The 16,047-nt window shown below is 36.2% G+C and overlaps 1 protein-coding gene across 3 annotated transcripts in view; it reads left to right on the forward strand.

The window, feature by feature from the left end:
- The window catches only part of LOC141402635 (lachesin-like), a 422,330-nt gene that overhangs the window by 396,683 nt on the left and 9,600 nt on the right, over nucleotides 1–16,047 (forward strand). For all 3 annotated transcript variants that reach the window (XM_073984311.1, XM_073984313.1, XM_073984312.1), the window contains 3 exons: nucleotides 4,972–5,062; nucleotides 5,268–5,351; nucleotides 10,124–10,233. In XM_073984311.1, the coding sequence (XP_073840412.1) occupies nucleotides 4,972–5,062; nucleotides 5,268–5,351; nucleotides 10,124–10,233 (285 nt within the window). The remainder of the gene's footprint in view (nucleotides 1–4,971; nucleotides 5,063–5,267; nucleotides 5,352–10,123; nucleotides 10,234–16,047) is intronic.

A 16,047-nucleotide genomic window follows, 5' to 3' on the forward strand; every position in this document is an offset into this window, starting at 1 on the left:
CGGGTAAATACCCATTTGTGGGTATTTATTTGGGTATTTACTATATTGAATCGCTAATACAACATCTTAGACCCTATTTCTGGGTTTAGGCTATGAAATCGATTCAAAATGGATAGTTTTACAATACTTTAAACAAGTGGGTAAATACTTGGGTAAATACCCGAGTATTTACCCAAGTGTTGGGTAAAAACTTATTAACTGTCGAACCACTTGACGTAGGCTGACAAAATTCGGCTCAAATCTTACTTATGTCAAGAGAATATCTAGCATTGAAAATGGGGTATCTGGGTCCATGTTTTGATATAGCCCCCATATAACCGTACCTCCCGATTTAAGGTATTTTTTGTCTATTTGCCTCATTGTACAATCATAGTGGCTGAAATTTGGCATAGTGAGTTCTCAATATGTAGAAAATACCCTTGCAAAAACTTGTTAACATAGGTCCACGTTTTCTAATAGCCCCCATATAAGTGTACCCCGATTTCGAGTATTTACCCAAATTTTGGGTAAAAACTCTTTAACTGCCGAACCACTTGACGTAGGCTGACAAAACTTGGCATACATCTTTCTTATGTCAAAATAACTTCTGGTACTGAACATGGGCTCTCTAGGTCCATGTTTTAATATAGCCCCCATATAGCCGTACCTCCCGATTTAAGGTATTTTTCATCTATTAGCCACATTTTACAACCAAATTGGCTGTAAATTAGCACAGTGAGTCCTCAAGGAGTAGAAAATATCCTTGCAAAAATTTGTCAATATAGGTCCACGTTTTCTAATAGCCCCCATATAAGTGTACCCAGATTTCGAGTATTTACCCAAATTATGGGTAAAAACTCTTTAACTGCCGAACCACTTGACGTAGGCTGACAAAACTTGGCATAAATCTTTCTTATGTCAAAATAACTTCTGGTACTGAACATGGGCTCTGTAGGTCCATGTTTTAATATAGCCCCCATATAGCCGTACCTCCCGATTTAAGGTATTTTTTACCAATTAGCCTCATTGTACAATCATAGTGGCTGAAATTTCGCATAGTGAGTTCTCAATATGTAAAAAATACCCTTGCAAAAACTTGTCAACATAGGTCCACGTTTTCTAATAGCCCCCATATAAGGGTACCCCGATTTCGAGTATTTACCCAATTTTTGGGTAAAAACTCATTAACTGCCGAACCACTTGACGTAGGCTGACAAAATTTGGCTCAAATCTTACTTATGTCAAGAGAATATCTAGCATTGAAAATGGGGTCTCTATGTCCATGTTTTTATATAGCCCCCATATAGCCGTACCTCCCGATTTAAGGTATTTTTTACCAATTAGCCTCATTGTACAATCATAGTGGCTGAAATTTCGCATAGTGAGTTCTCAATATGTAAAAAATACCCTTGCAAAAACTTGTCAACATAGGTCCACGTTTTCTAATAGCCCCCATATAAGGGTACCCCGATTTCGAGTATTTACCCAATATTTGGGTAAAAACTCATTAACTGCCGAACCACTTGACGTAGGCTGACAAAATTTGGCTCAAATCTTACTTATGTCAAGAGAATATCTAGCATTGAAAACGGGGTCTCTAGGTCCATGTTTTAATATGGCCTCCATATAGCCGTACCTCCCGATTTAAGGTATTTTTCATCTATTAGCCACATTTTACAACCAAATTGGCTGTAATTTGGCACAGTGAATCCTCAAGGAGTAGAAAATATCCTTGCAAAAATTTGTCAATATAGGTCCACGTTTTCTAATAGCCCCCATATAAGGGTACCCCGATTTCGAGTATTTACCCAAATTTTGGGCAAAAACTCATTAACTGCCGAACCACTTGACGTAGGCTGACAAAATTTGGCTCAAATCTTACTTATGTCAAAAGAACTTCTGGTACTGAACATGGGGTCTCTGGGTCCATGTTTTGATATAGCCCCCATATAGCTGTACCTCCCGATTTAAGGTATTTTTCATCTCTTAGCCACATTTTACAACCAAATTGGCTGTAATTTGGCACAGTGAGTCCTCAATGAGCATTAAATATCCTTGCTAATATTTGTCAACGTAGGTCCACGCTTTCTTATAGCCCCCATATATGGGTACCCCGATTTCAAGTATTTACCCAAATATTGGGTAAAAACTCTTTATCTGCCGAAACATTGGCGAAGGCTCATAAAATTTGGCTAGAAACTCTCTTATATCAATAGTATTAAAAGTATTGAAAATGGAGTCCCTGGGTCCACTTTTTGATATAGCCGAACCTCCCGATTTCAGAAACCAATATTGGGGCCACAAGAAAACGTGGACCTACGTCGACAATTTTTTGCAAGGATATTTTATACATATTGGGAACCCACTGTACCAAATTACAGTCAGTATGATTGTAAAATGTGGCTAATAGTTAAAAATACCTTAAATCGGGAGGTACGGCTATATGGGGCCTATATCAAAACATGGACCCAGGGACACCATTTTCAATACCCTTATTACTATTGATATAAGAAAGTTTTGAGCCAAATTTTGTCAGCCAACGTCAACTGGTTCGACAGTTAATGAGTTTTTACCCAATTTTGGGTAAATACTCGAAATCGGGGTACCCTTATATGGGGGCTATTAGAAAACGTGGACCTATATTGACAAATTTTTGCAAGGATATTTTCTACTCCTTGAGGACTCACTGTGCCAAATTACAGCCAATTTGGTTGTAAAATGTGGCTAATAGATAAAAAATACCTTAAATCGGGAGGTACGGCTATATGGAGGCCATATTAAAACATGGACCTAGAGACCCCATTTTCAATGCTAGATATTCTCTTGACATAAGTAAGATTTGAGCCAAATTTTGTCAGCCTACGTCAAGTGGTTCGGCAGTTAAATAGTTTTTACCCAAAATTTGGGTAAATACTCGAAATCGGGGTACCCTTATATGGGGGATATTAGAAAACGTGGACCTATGTTGACAAGTTTTTGCAAGGGTATTTTCTACATATTGAGAACTCACTATGCCAAATTTCAGCCACTATGATTGTACAATGAGGCAAATAAACAAAAAATACCTTAAATCGGGAGGTACGGTTATATGGGGGCTATATCAAAACATGGACCGAGAGACCCCATTTTCAATGCTAGATATTCTCTTGACATAAGTAAGATTTAAGCTAAATTTCGTCAGCCTACGTCAAGTGGTTCGGCAGTTAAGGAGTTTTTACCCAAAATTTGGGTAAATACTCGAAATTGGGGTACCCTTATATTGGGGCTATTATAAAACGTGGACTTATATTGACAAATTTTTGCAAGGATATTTGCTGCTCCTTGAGGACTTACTGTGCCAAATTACAGCCAATTTGGTTGTAAAATGTGGCTAATAGATGAAAAATACCTTAAATCGGGAGGTACGGCTATATGGGGGCTATATCAAAACATGGACCCAGAGACCCCATGTTCAGTACCAGAAGTTCTGTTGACATAAGAAAGATGTAAGCCAAATTTTGTCAGCCTACGTCAAGTGGTTCGGCAGTTAATGAGTTTTTACCCAACACTTGGGTAAATACTCGGGTATTTACCCAAGTATTTACCCACTAGTCTAAAATATTGTAAAACTATCCATTTCAAACGAATTTACAACCTAAACCCAGGAATAGGGTGTAAAATGTTGTATTTGCCATTCAATATAGTAAATACCCAAATAAATACCCACAAATGGGTATTTACCCGGTATTTACCCACCGTGTGGGTATTTACCGGGTAAATACCCGGTAAAAACCATCTCTACAAATTGAAACCGCTTTGATATGCTTATACATCTGTACATCAGTTGGTTAGCAACATTTTGATTGCAACCTCTGTATGCTAGTCCCGCGATGTGCAGTGCAGATGAGATATGTATAATTTTGTTACGCAAGGCAAATAAAAAGCTTTAAATCTTATTGTGTAACATGATGAAATATTTGTCGGAAAATTCCCTAAAGGACAATGGTAAATTTCAATCATATCAATAAGTTCAGTCCAATTATATATTAGCTCAATGAAATTAGCCGAGCCCAAATGGCGTGTTCTACAAGTAGTGCCCGATTTATGGAGAGGTTTGTTTGTAATTTTTGGATTTTTTACTAGCACAGAGACCGCCTTATTTGCTTTGTTGCATAACTTATATGGAAGTAATTGAAAAATGTATATGTGAATTATATTCAAATTACAAAAAAGGATTTTTGTAGTAATTTTCAGTTAACATGCAAAAACATTTGTGAAACATTCGAAAACTCTCTTCACTTTAGATCTGTATGGCGAACATTCGTAAAACTCCAACAAGTAGTCTGCTGGGATTGTTCAAATTGTTTGGTAAATGTCAAATTGTCAGTTATTTTCCAAGACAATAAAACAGTTAGTGCAGGACTTCCAACTGTGACTAAACTCTTGGATTAGAACAAGAGTCACGTACAAAGAATTTTTCCAAAAAATTTGCACTTCATTCATTTCAAGGTGGTGGTTGTTGCTAAAACAAAGTTAAAGCCTAAAAAAAAGAGCGGAAAATGAACGGAAAATTGATGTTTACTCTGGCTTAGCAATGTGATATCATTGAGGGGGCTTGACAAAAATAAGGGCACAAAATTTCAAAGTACATTTTTTATTAAAATTTAAAAAACTAATTTGTAATTCTACACACGTTGTTGCTGTTTTCTTTGTAGACACCACAAATATTATTAGATTCCTTGTAAATTGTCCTTTGTTCAAACAAAAGCCGTTTTAAGCTACGCACGTAAAATTTGAAAGTTTTTTTATTTTCCGTGAAATGAAAAACAACAAGGTATTCTATAGGGTTTCTCCATTATGTTCAACCAGTTTTTCTCTCTTAACATTCACAACTTTACCAGAACACTAGACAAGATGTTTTAAATGTTTTCCTCTTTCTCACAAATTTGTTATTGCTCCCTCCTTTACCATCGTCGTCAATGCTACGGCTTAACACACCTTTGGCAATAATAGTTTCACCAATGATTTGGGTTCCCAATCAACTTGTTGGAGCTCCAGCTGGCACTGATGTTACCATTGATTGTCATACGGAAGCACATCCCAAGTAAGTTGACATTTATTAACTCTATTGTGTTTTCTTGTGCCTCTGTCAATTGGGGGAGCAAAATGTCCCAACAAGCAGCAGCAGATGAAGTAAAAGTAGAAAGGAGAATGCTTTTAATTATTTAACAATTTTATATGCCTTTTTTCTCTCTTCCTTAACCTGTTTGCCCTGTACACAAAAACTTTTCATGCTAACACACATCCAGAGCCATAATCTATTGGGTGTACAATTCAGTTATGGTGCTGCCAAGTAAGAAATATAAAACAGACTATACAGAGAATTCCTACAGGTAAGTCACAAGCAATTCTATTTACCATTCAAAAGTTTAGTTTATGATGGGAATTTAAGGCATATGTGTCGGTGACAGACATCCATACACATAACTAATATACGAAGACAAATATTAAATATGTCTTAAGTCAACTATACATTCATACACACTCTCATAGACACACATTAGTTCCTAATATTCTCTCATGTATTTTAAACTAATAAACAAAAGTCATTTTATCAAAAGTTAGCAAAACTTGTCCCATGAGTTTGAAGTTGATATATGAAGTAGATGCTTGAGTAGTTCCGCAGACAGTGGCTACTTGTATTATGACAGACGTTACGAAAACAATATTAAAACTCTCATTGATATTGGTTTTATTGGGCGGAAAATCTTGGTATAGAATTTTAAATTGAATCTTAAAAATTCTATGTAGTTTCGCCTCGCTGAAAAAATGACCCCGAGTAATTTTCTTAAACTTTCATAGTAATAGATCCGAAACCGTGGAGTGACTATGTATTTCCCAACGGACATACCACAATAAATGCGGACATATCTCTCAAAATTTGGAACTAATGTCAAATGGCAGAATATTTTAAATGTCCTTAATTCTGTAACTTTCGAAAGGGAATACGTTTTAAATATTCTTTGTTAGAATGATTGTTCTTTTTACCAGGAGTATATCATGCACACATCTTCAAATATGTTGGGCTTCTTCTTTTATGATCCAATAAAGGTGATATTGGTGATGACTTAGTATGGGAGTTTTGACTAGTAAAATCGAATTCTACATAAATATGCGGCGACTTTTCGCGCAGGGCTTAAGACTTCCACCCGAAAACAGGTACAATCCTACTCCGGGGTTCTTCAACCCCGGCCAGTGCCTGCCATCAGTTTGTACATATGTTTGTATTTGTATCGTTTTTCAGTGTTGGGAGCATTTCATCCCGGAATGAGGCGGATACAGAACAGATATGGATGCGCTTGGATTGTCATAAACACATTTACAATCTAGCTTCGGTGAGATGCAACAAATGTCGGGAATTGGTACATCTCAGGAGGGACTATGCTGTATGCTGCGTAAAACCAGACATCACACGCAGCACTTGACATCGGACGTTGTTGTTCCAATTCCTATTATTTTTGCAAATTGATTGCAATGTGTTCCAAGGTAGTGGACTTTACGAGTCGAAAGTATGTCATGGTCCCGACGGTGCCGGAGCCCAAACATAACAACAACTGCAGTATACAGAGTTTTTATGGCTCCAACTTATTGAGGAGGAACCGCACAAGAAGAGAAAGTGGGGGCGGTAGCATTCCCGTTGTACCAGTGTGTTCAATACATACATATCTCGCTAGGGCCTGGCTCTTAAGCCCCCTACATAGAATGTAGAAGGGTAGCAATCAGGTGTGGAACTGTCGAGGAAAATTGTTTAACATATTTATCCTGCCGATAAACAGCTGTACTCTAGGTTACAAGCCCGCCTTTTGAAAGTCATAACCCACTGGTCTTAGGGGACTTTAATTCTCATAATGAATTGTGGTGTAGGGATTTAGGTCATGACCGGAGGGCTATAGCACTGACTGAGTAGATTGACAGATCTATGTTTTGCACGGTAAACGAGGACGCCTTTGTGGAGAGTGCCACTGTTCGCCAGAAGTAACCATCGCGTTATGATCTCCCTTTAATTGTCTCCATCAGCAGCTCGCTTAACTTCGTCACCTCCGAACGCTGCACTTTCGTCAATCATGGGACCGCTTCAGAGAATTGTACATCTGAATCGGGTAGCAAAAGGGATGTTTCGGGACATTACCGCTGATGTAGCCGATCGCTGTATGCCTGCTGGTCTAATACCCAAGTGAGACCAAATTTTAAAGCAGCTTTGTTGAGCTTTGTCGAGCCAACTCCTGTACAATTTACACTTAATTTTGCCAAAGCAGCACAAGGGAAAATATTAAAATTCCTTTCAGAGAGGGAGAGAGAGGACGGGAAAAAGTTCGTCAGACTAGTCGGACAGAGTTCGGACCGAAGGCGGTCAGAGGCGGGAATAACAGGTAAAGGTGTTGAGCTTTGTCGAGCCAACTCCTGGGTCAGGGAGCTGACACTGGAGGTAAATTGCTTGGTCGGTGATCATAAGCGAAACAAGAGGGGGGGGGGGGAGAATAATCCTCAGTTATATTTGGCTATGTTACAGTGACTGTTATGAAGAGTTGCCCCAGTTGGTTTAATCGACAATTTACCGAGAGCCACTGAAGTGACAGGGTGAAAAAAGTACTACATCGCATTAGATCTGCTTCTGTCGAAGCTTTACCACCACAACTTGCAGTGGATGGTGTACAAATACCATTAAGAACGCTACATCACCCAAAGTGTGGGGCATTTACAGAATCTGAATGCTCAAGCAGCTGAATGTTCCGGAAGTTGAGTATTTCTCCAAAAGACCTCAACGTTTCGATAGTCACCCGCATTGTGTCCGAAGTCGGGAAACTGAAGACGCTTCTGAAACCAATTGCTGTTCATCAGCATGCGTTCCGTAAGCTTATACGATAGGGTTTGTGGCTCTCGACTCATCAAAAATCGCTGAAAGTATCATCACAATACTCAATTATATGTGGGGACATTTATCGTACGTGGCATATAGAAACAGGAAGTCAAAGCCCCGTAGAGTGAAATAGGTGGGGTGATATCTCCAAAATTGTTTTACCTCCACCTTTCCTGTATTTCACCCCTACTAGGAAGCATTGAGATAGTAACCTATGATGTTGATAATACAATATTGGCTCCGAGTACCTTTTCTAAGATCATTTGTGAAAGACTAAATTCCTATTTCATCAATGTAAACATCTTTTTCCTGTCGGAACTCCGCCCTGGGTACTGTGATAGGGTGCCTGCATGGTCATTAGTGGGGCATCTGTATGAGAAGACGAAGTAACGATAAAAAAAACTTGGATTTGGGAGTCGGGTTAGTGACCCTCCCCCACAAAAAAGCATTCTACTATGAAAAAACAAAGGAAAATAAAGACGACCCCCGCAAACTTTTAAGGACCTTGATCTTTGAATCTTCAGCTGTCAGGGCTCTCTACAGAGCTGGTGCAGTTTGCGAACTGGCGAATGTACTTGGTAAGAACAAAGCTGATATTAACGCCCTGCAGGAAGTGCGATGGAACCGGGAAGACGTAAAAATCACAAACGATTATGCACTTTCTTACAACTGCCATGAAATGAAGCATAAGATTGTTCGAGGAAGTTTTAATGCTAAAATTGTGAGGGGAAATATCTTGCGAAATGCTGATAAGGAGAAAGCATCAATTAAATGCCGAAATTTAGCAGAGGAAAGCATACCCAACGATAGGAACATTAGGTTCTATGTCCCGTACACAAGAAAGGAGCCAAGACGGTGTGTACAAACCACAGAGGCATAAGTCTGCTACCAACCGCATAAAAAGTGCTGTAGAGCATACCGTGTTAATAAACAACTTTCATTAAAAAATTGTACAAATTGTTGCAAACTTTTGAGTAACCAGACAGACCTATTGTTATGCCACATTCATATTTACGTCCTATAAAATATTTGTGTACTAATTCACCGACCCATGACTGTAACTCTTCATCATAGTGTAAATTTGAAAAGTATGTTAAACAACAAAAACAATATTGTCATATTGCGAATTGAAAACTTTGATATCTCACATGGAATAAAGTCTATGACTTTATAGACCCGACTTGTGTAATTTTCTTCAGCGGGTGTGTTGAACAACGGCAGAACATTCTTTGTGGCAAATAGTCTGGAGCAGCAAAAACTGTCAAAGATGTCTTAAGAGACTTTTAAAAGTTTTATTTTTGTTCGTTATGTTAGGAAATGAATAATAGTCAGAAGAGGGAAGGGTATGAGGAAGACAACTAACTGGTAATGTATAATAGACAAACAAACAAACAAAACGTGTGGGACATAAGCAAATTCCAACACTTCTAAAATGTTTTAAAGACTTTTAGATATTTTCAGAAGTTTAAGGCGTGCATAAATTTCGGAGTAATAGACACGCCCGTCACTTATAAGAAATTTTAATAAAATTAGTAATTAATTTAATTAATCGAGTTTTTTATGACCTAAGGAGATTACATTGAAAAATTGATATCTAGCGAAGTCCTACACACACACACATCAACCACTATGCGACGATCGTTTCGTTAGCTGGTTAGGCTAACATCATCAGGCATATTAATGTGTTGTTGTTGCTAGACAATTTTCGCCATTTGGAGCTCCTATTTATACATCCAAGATTGCAAATTTTGCATTTGTGAAGTTCAAATTGCAGCTTTTTATTTCCAAAGACGACTCATTTGTCCCCCTTCTATTAGGTCATAAAAAGCTCGATTAATTAAATTAATTAAATCTCACAAATAATGGCCTTCGCCCCTAAAAAGGCAAAAACTTTTAAAATTAGTAATTACTTAAATTGAAATAAATTTAATTGCGATGCCACCCATTATTTTTCTGAGACAGCCACACTATGGAGAATTTTGCGCTGTTGAAAAATTGTCACGTGATTGTCGTGATAGCAAAATAAAATAAGGAGGTGGGAATACTTACATCTATATGTGAGAAATATCAACAACTTTTATACTACATTTTTATGGAAAAAAACTGAACATTCTTTTAAATAACTTTAGTGTTTTAAATAGTTTGCATTACAAATATTTTCCCAGCATATTTGAGAAGCCAGCTACACATATTAAAAAAATAATCTACTTTATATTTTGTGTTTTATTTACTTAATTCCACTTTTAGAGCTCATATGAAACTGACAATAAGAAATCTACAGTATGGCGATTTTGGCAATTATCGATGTATATCAAAGAATTCCCTAGGAGAAACGGAAGGATCAATAAGAGTTTACGGTAAGTAGATAAAAATAGTTTATTATTGATGTAATAAGTGGGGGTAAAAAATGTAATGTGAATATTTGCTGATAAAATGTAATGTAAGAAACCTACGTATAAACATATGTTTAATGCTGGATTGGCAGCCGCTGGCCGAAACACTCTAGTTTCGGTACGAAAAATCTCTTCTTCGTTTCTGCTCTTTCGTAATGTTACGAATGTAACTTGTAGGTTTAAGTTAATTTAGACCAATTTCTGTTAATATAAGAATTTGAATTGTAATGTAAATTTCATTAAGCATTCAGTTCATTAAAATCAGGAGTGAGCAAAATGAAAATGCACGTGAGAGCGGGAGAGAAAACAAAAAGGCACTGGGAAAAATTGTGGGTTGCATTTCCGTTGGAATATATACAATGCTTGTGAACAATAAAGACGAATGATGTCTTAAGTTTTAGGTAAAAAAGAATAATGGATTTGAGAAACATGATATAGACAAAGTAAATAGAAGTAAATTAAATAAATCAAAATGCAGGATTGATATTCCACACAAAAATAAAAAAGTATCTTATATATTCCCTTCATGTTAAAGAAAATAGTATATGCATGTTATTACTTTAACAAAACAATTTTTTTTTTAATTTCAGGGGAAAATAAAAGGGTTTTTATAAATATAAGAAAAACTGTTAGAGTTTAAATTTAAATTATATGAATTTAATTAAATTATAAATGTCGTATTGTATTTCAAGAAAAGTTTCTAAACGAATTAAATTTAGATAAATTGAATTAAATTAGAGGAAATGAAATTGAAATAAATTTTATTAAAATTAAATATAATTAATACTTCATTTATTTAAATTTTTTCAGTTTTGAAATATTTTTTTTTTTTTATACCCTCAGCATTTATGCTAACGAGGGTATATACACTTTCATACGGGCAAAATGTGTCTCATCGAAATAATGGTTTTAGACCCCAAGTATGTTTGGAAGAATAGTCAAAGTAAATTTTACTTTGACTTTTCGATTATGCTTCTTCATTGTAACCCCTTCTCCTCTCCCTTGTTTACTTGAACAGCCCCATTACTAGTTGTAAACACTCACCGGTCAGTTTGTATGTGCGTACATGTGTGTATTTGCCAATTGGTTAGCAGTTCGCCTAAACATTGTAGAAGCTCCTAGATCAAGGAGACTAGAACAGTCTATGTAACAGCGGGCACATATAAATACGGGAAAGGAAAAACTGTGAGTTAGTTGTGAATAATCAACCGCGAGCTTTAAACTATAAGTGTAAACAAAAGAGTAAAGAACTAACCTGAATAGAGTGAGTCTTTGTGCTTACTGGAGAGTTAGCTGTGTGCTAGTAGAGAAATAAAGTCTTGTGTAAATAACTGAAGTGAATAACGGCAATAAAGCATTGTAGAATCGTAATCCAGAACGAACCCTGTTTTATTTGGTACAAATAGTACTGGGGAATAAAACAACGACTACACGGGATTTAGTTCAAAACCTAATTCCGTAACAGTAATAAAGTAGACTTGGTCGTTGTACACGGTTACCAATAGCTCAGTGACCGCCTACCACCGCATTCCCTTTCCAGGTACCGCCGATTTTGGCTATTCAGAAACTATGTACGTTTGATGTTGTAATGTGGCCATGTAGACTTTGATATTTTCCATTCCATTCCATTTAACTATTTTAATTGTTGTTGTGTCTGACGTCCATGGAAGTTCGTTAAAGGAGGATCATGCGCGCTGTGGTTACCAAGAAGTCCCTTATAACCTTGGATACATGTAAGGACTACTCTAGTTACACGCCCTAACTTATCAAGTTCTCCTTTATATTCTTTCACTACCCAGCAAAATTTATTTGAAGTTGTTCTATGTGAAGTAGTGATTGAATAGCTTTTTTAGAAGCAGTCCACACAGAGTCAAGAAAAATGCATTCCGTTCTTCACATTTTGACAATGTTCGATTTGAATCCATTTCATAAAATTTTCACATTTAACAATGTTTACATTTATAATAATTTTTTGGAAATAAAATTCTTAAAAACACAAGAAACAATTTATTTTATGGTATTTTAATTACTCAGCAAAATTTTTGTATCCAAACAGATAATTGGTGTGTCTTACTAAATGTTGCTGAAACAGTTTTTCAGCAACTTTTCCTTTATACAACTGTCAAAATTTGAAACATTTGTAATAATTATTACTAATAATCACGTAAAAAGACACAAGCTAATCATAGGTGCAAGACATAGTTGTGTCTTTTTACTTTTTCAGTAATAATTATTCAGTAACTTGTTTTCAGAGAGTAAGAGAGATTTTACTCTTTGATACGAAAATAGAGAAAAAAGTAAAAAGACAGCATTTAGTAAACTTTAGCAAGATAACAGTTGACGCCAATGCATAAAAAAACTAACTCCAAAGCAATGAAAAAGTTTCTGAATTTTAAGCAAAATAATTAAAAAAATAATTAATATATTAATAAAATAATCAGTAAATATAGCTGAATTGTAATACTTGTAGTATTTTTCCACAAAAATAAGATAAACATTGAGCAGCTGACCATTAGCAGACGATTAAAAAACAGCTGATCGAACTTGCTAAATGTTGCTGGGAAAAATTCTTTCAGTAATTTTTAGCAATTTCTCAGTAAACAACTCTCAAAATTGTTCTCTCACTTCGCTCTCTTTTACAGAACTTTTGTGTAAAAATACAGCATTTAGTAACATTTCGTAATAATTATTACAAATTATCACGTAAAAAGACACACCTATTGTCAGACTGCATATTTGTTTGTAGCCAAAAAAGTAGTTGAATCATGAGTGCAAGTGTCTATGCCTTTTTAGGTGAAAGAAGTCATGACTTTTACAAGGGCATGGTGCAGCTAGGATGCAATCAATTTTAGATGTTTATCACCTATTTTGCATGACTCTATGCAAGAAGCGTTTTAAGAAGTTTTTGAGTATTTTTGAGTAATAAAAACTAACTTTCTAGAATAAAAGAATTTGATTTTTATTTGCACTCAGTCGCTTTTTAAAATGATTTATTTGAGATATTCCATTGTTTCATATTCATTACATTTCAATTTCATTAAGACTATCGAACTATTATCAAACTACTGTTTTTTTTCATCTTTGTGTTTATTTCAGCTTGAGTCCATATTTTCTTGTAATTCAATTGTTTGAATAACAACAAAATATTTTAAAGTGGATATGAAATTGATTAGTTGCGGGCGAAGGGTAGGGAATACTATAGTTTCAGTTGTCACCAAACAACTTCATCAGTTCCCTTTTTCGCCGACTCTGTATCGATAAACAGGTCAAACAAATAGTTCTACAAAAACATGAGTTTGGCAGTCATTTGAACGAAACTAGAGAAATAGGCCATAAATATTAACTAGAAGTTACCACAACTCTTTTAAATACTTTTTCCAAATGGCCCTGAGGTCTCAAATCAGTGAAAAATCCACGCTTAATAAATGTTAAATTCTCCCATATCCTCAAAATGCATGCTTGCGAATCAATTTTTAAATTAATCGAAAAATCAATTCAAAATACATTCCATGGAATGTATATTTATTCACTACAAAGAACTAATGCAAAATGTGTGCTTAAGAAGCAAATTAGACAGTATCTTCACTGCACCATGCCCTTGTAAAAATCATGACTTCTTTCACGTAAAAAGATGTAGTCCGAAATCACTTGCACTCATGATTCAACTACTTCTTTGGCTACAAACATTTTGCTGGGTAGCTTTGATATGACAGCATTTGATTTTAATGCTAGGAGTGCCGCTTGACGTTCGACAAAATTTCCTTTTGAGTTTGGTATGCAATGCTGTTCTCTACGCCTGAAAACCACTACATCCTCAGATAGCTTTGTAGATGTAGATATGTTTGCTTCTTTCGAGAGGATACCCGATCCGGCGGGTCTCATTATTCCATTCTTTCCTACTCGGAAATTTGAATTCTAAAGGTCATTGCATGACTGTAGCAATCGGAATTCATTGTTACCGCTCTCGTTCTCCACATTCTTAGACCACGTAGCCTTGCAGCATTACAAGCCGCATGTGCTTCGATGTGTATATACATATATTAACAGAATATGCATTATTGCCCCTGTCACCCAGATGCATGAGGATCGTTGTATATTGTATAGATTTGTCTGTACTTTTTCTTTGCCACTATTGGCCACCACATGAATGCTCCATACATGAGAATTATGCTGGAGTACATTCATACCACCATTTTGGGTTTAAGGCCCCAACAGCTCCCAAATATTTTACGATATTTGCAGTGTGCAACGGTTGTTTTATGAGTACGATGTTCCATGTTACGTTTCTAAGACAGTTTTGGGTATAGGATGACGCTTAAATATTTCGGGTGATCTGCAAGGGATATTTCTTGATCTCGTAAACGTTGTAGCCGGGAGTGCATATTTGGTTTTTGTAGTGAATGGTCTCATCTCAGTGATTTTAAGCCTCAGTTTATGATATCACTCAACATGGACGAAAACAAAGCAGAGACAAGTATAAGATTGTATATTAGGATTTCGTTAATAACAAGGAGACAAAGCAATGGCGAAATCACCACATTCTGTAGAGTTCTCGATCTACCTCCTTAGATGATATTTCCGAGAGTAGCCTCATTGACTCTACTTTACAGCATGGTTACTACCCAGCAACTAAAGAATGGTTTCACAACGAAATTATCTAGAGCTTGTTCCATTGCAGGACCAAATTGCTTGATTCGTTCGGGAGTTGTAGTGAGAAGTTATCTCGAGCTTGTTCCATTGCTAATGTTTTGATGTTGTTGAAGGCTCCTTCCATATTCAGGAAGACGGCAATAGTCCTAACGACTTCGACGCGGGCTATGTCTGTCGCCATTTTAGTTGGTCATCGTAGGATTGTTGGAGCTTTTTGTCAAAATAATCCACGAACAAACCTTAAACATAACTTAAGCGAAAATTTTAAACGTACGAGAGGGAGGTACAGGAAGGAGTTGTGCGATATACATCTTTTAGGAACTTGGTGTAGGTTTGGAATAAATTTTATGATGAAAATGTGCAGCGTTTCCACCAAAACCCTTACTCTCCTCAAAAGTTACCGATCAAAAAATTAAAAAAAAAAACAAAATTGAACTTTTTTGGAAAGAGTGGACGTATGTAATTTAACCCATCTTCGTACTTGATCTATTTTTGGACAAAATAATGGGAGGTACAAAGTTTGGATCAAATCGTTTGATCTGTTCGGGAGTTATATTGGGCACCATTCAGTCAGATAGGCAGGGGGAACTCGACTCCACATTGTCTGAAACGGATTTCGTCTAAATATACTTGGGGTCGGAAACCAGTATTTTTATTAGGCACAGTGTTGGTCGTATAAAAGAAGATATTTTAGATTTTTTTCTCAAAAATATTTTCTGTAGAACGAACGAAAGAACGTTTGCCTATTAACGACTAAAATAACGTTCATACTATTCACAACGCTCCTGCAACTCGAAGAAAAAGTAGGAAATTTTGCCAAAGAACTTAGTTCAGTTACAAGAGCCATCAAAACTAAGTAATGGGCAATTATTTAAACACCATTGAGTGAACGGAGTCGCATGTCCTGATAAACCATGTTATTGGACGCTTCAAATTTCTACCATACAATGGCAAGAGACAAAGAGAGGGGATCGATCTAACTGGTACAGAGCTTAAAACCAATGTAGTAAAAAACTTAACATCCTGCATATGTGATCAAGCCATTTGTGCAAAATTTACAAAACCTCTGGTAGACTACGGGCAGTGCAGAAAAAACATAAATTTGATTATTACCAGCTTGGAAGATGG

Source organism: Musca autumnalis, unplaced genomic scaffold (assembly GCF_047663935.1).
Source record: "Musca autumnalis isolate F117 unplaced genomic scaffold, ASM4766393v1 scaffold_4, whole genome shotgun sequence".
Lineage (NCBI taxonomy): Eukaryota > Metazoa > Arthropoda > Insecta > Diptera > Muscidae > Musca > Musca autumnalis.